The sequence below is a fragment of the Mizuhopecten yessoensis genome, unplaced genomic scaffold (genome assembly GCF_002113885.1).
Source record: "Mizuhopecten yessoensis strain PY_sf001 unplaced genomic scaffold, ASM211388v2 hete_36121644, whole genome shotgun sequence".
Lineage (NCBI taxonomy): Eukaryota > Metazoa > Mollusca > Bivalvia > Pectinida > Pectinidae > Mizuhopecten > Mizuhopecten yessoensis.
Genome location: NW_018484283.1, coordinates 1 through 3047, shown reverse-complemented (window position 1 = coordinate 3047; position 3047 = coordinate 1). Strand labels below are relative to the sequence as shown.

The following is a 3047-nucleotide window of genomic DNA, read 5'->3' as shown; positions in this document are numbered from 1 at the left end:
AGGGTTTTAGCATTTTTTTTCTATTTGACTTTTTTAAACCAAATCTGGTTTAGATGTTACATCAGTTTGATGTCCTGAATATGAAAATCACAGAAATTATGTCTGGGGTAGAGAAAAATCAGGTTGGGGCAAGCGCTTCACTTTACAATAATGGTGAAATGAAGGGTTTAAGCAATTTCTTTTTCATTATTATGTATATTTGTGGTCTAGTCAAGATCAGAATGAACAAAATGAACGACAGATTTGATAAAGTACTTATAATACCTTCCCTCTAGTAAACTTGAATTTGTGGGGAATACAAATATTGGATGGAGGTTATGTATATGATCATGAGGCAGTATGGATTAGGCCTATATATGTACACAGCACCTTGTACATTAATTTGCAATGTAAACATAATGTGAAATTTGGTATCCTCTTGTTGGTGGTTCTTCTGTCCATTTCCAAAATCACTTTAAAGTTATTAAATGGGGAAATTACGTGGCATGTACGAGTTAAAGGGCCCATACACTTTATATGGCCCATACACTAGCCCAGCGTAAAGGTAAAAAGTTATGGCCAAGAGGCCTCAGCCAAACACATTACACAACTTTGACTGGTTCTCCCAAATGATATGTCTGTCCAACATGACTATTACCTTAAAAATAGAATGAAAAGAAGATAAGGACACCTCCTTGTGACTATTGGGGAATAATGTTCTGATACTGTGTAGCTATAATCTAGATACCCAGACAGGCAGCACCATATCAATAATTTACCTAACATATATGTAGGAGCATCAAGAGGCGGGACAATCAATAATTTTGGGGAGGGGGCTTTCGTAATGGTCTCTCAACACATGTTGTTCCTAGAAGTGGTCTCTTAAGCAAACTTGACAGTAAAGTTTAGGTAATACAGACCTGACATTTGAGGTCACATGGTATCTGCCGCCCTTCAGATCTGATACTTTTGTGTAGTTGGGTCCCCGTTGCAGATACCAGTCAGCAGAGTACGGTTTAACACTGTAGCAGCCATAGTCTGCCACACACGAACTTGTTACATTCCTACCCAAGTCTGTAAGCACCTTGTTCAACGTAAGATGCACAAACACATTTTGCCTTCGAGCACATTCTGCATGACAAATGAAAGATAAGAATAAGGACTTGCACAATCTCAAATGAGGAAGTTATCACATTATTTTGTATAAAACAATTTTAACATGCATCCTCGAAATCCAAGGTTTTTCGATCTCAATACACACACCTTCTCTGCACACCTGGAATAAGTCATGATAAAATTGAAGTCTCTTTATAATGCTATACCTTGCAATTGTGGATGATACAAGTAGAATAGTTTGGTGTTTACGATAAAGATCAAAGGAAATGCATGGCAACGTAATGATAAAAAGCAACAGGCATTGAAATTTGGTGTATTTTCTTTGTAGTCTTCAAAGTACAGGTTAACAGCCTATCAATTGGTCAGGTTTTTATTCCTAAAACCAATCAAATAATCTACCGCAGGTTCTCAATGTTATCATGAAATACTTCAGGGATGAAGGTAAATACTTGTACTAGTTGAGAGGCAGTACCCTTGGATTGTATGGATATAACTGAACAACATCAATATGCCTTTCAATCTTTAAATGATATGAAGTACAGGAAGACTTCAATTTTATGAGACTGACTATTAGGTTTTAATTTGCAAAATAAATTAAACCATATCATATCAGCTTCTGTTTCACACTCGGAATTTAAACTTAAATATTTGAAGTACATTTTAACAAGGAATGTTATCCCCCGCTCAACGTGTATCTAGGGTTGCACTTCTAAATGCATATTTTGGATGCTGAATTGACCTTTATTTTATGCGTCATGTTTTTATTGACCTTTGAACTGCGAGTGGGGGATATCGATGACAGCGTCTTCTTTTTTACTATATAAGTATTTAACTCCATATTCACATACATGTACATCTTGTATTAGTGCAAACTGATGTACCGTATATATTGTAATATAAGAATCGTCGCCAAAGGGGAAGATATTTCAAATCTCACCTCAAGGAAGTGAAGGACTGTTTTGCTCTTACTCACTAACTTAATTTTACATGATTGGTCAAGATTTACTGTAGCAGTATGAATATTACAAAAATACCTGAATATGGTTTCCAATCATGTCTAGAAGACCTATGTGTTAAGCTATAATATCATTTTGAGTTGGCACATTTATGTAAAGACAATGGAAGTGTAAATAGACCTGCAACTCTGAGGTTATAATGGCAATTTCTCAAAACAACCGGGTGTTTGCAGAATGCCTATGCTAAATGTGACCCATTTTTTCACAAACCCATTTTTTTTTCTGTGAGACAAATATGCTAATTAACTTACCATATAGCTCCAATTCAATGGTGCGTGTTTCATGTAAATCATGTTCAGTTTCCGCTACTGCCTTGCACCTGTAGAGGCCATTAGTGTTTTTATTGTACAGGGAGTCAGCATCAAGCTCCTCACCATTAACATTATCAATGTAAGTGCTGAGGAGAGTCAATTTTTTGTTTCCCTTAGCCAGATAGACAGTCGGTCTCCATTTTGGATTATTTTCCGTTACGATTGGAACCCAATTACCTCGGAATTCGTGAAACCAGGAAATAGAGCTAAATTTTGAAGAATCAACATCACAATACATGTCTACTGCTGAACCAAGTTTCTCTTCAATTTTGCAGGGTCCAGTAGTAGACACATTTTCAGACGGGTTATTCCTCCATTGATCTGAAACAAAATGGAGAAGAAGAATCTTTAGAATATGTTTTACCGGTTGATATTATTTAGGCTAGAAACAGACCTACTTTCTTATATGTTACTCCTGATCTACAGATCAGCAATAGTGAAAACCCAACAAGCAGGGCTAGAGACTTCAATATAATTGGTAAATATAGTCAACAAAACTTATTTAATATATCACGCGAGTCCTACATCAATGTAATAGGTCCATGACTCCTGAAAGTAACATTCTCAGTATAAAATAGAAAAGTTCACTAACTATATTCCTACATGTATGACATTAAATCATCGA

The 3047-nt window shown here is 35.9% G+C and overlaps 1 protein-coding gene across 1 annotated transcript; it reads right to left on the bottom strand.

Moving 5' to 3' along the window:
- Positions 1-899: 899 nt before the first annotated feature.
- LOC110444432 lies at positions 900-2743 on the bottom strand (the record flags this gene model as incomplete). The annotated part of the gene is made up of 2 exons (XM_021488811.1): positions 900-1110; positions 2363-2743. Coding segments are annotated over 2 exons (592 nt in total), but the record flags the coding sequence as incomplete, so codon positions are not given.
- Between the last annotated feature and the right edge of the window lie 304 nt (positions 2744-3047).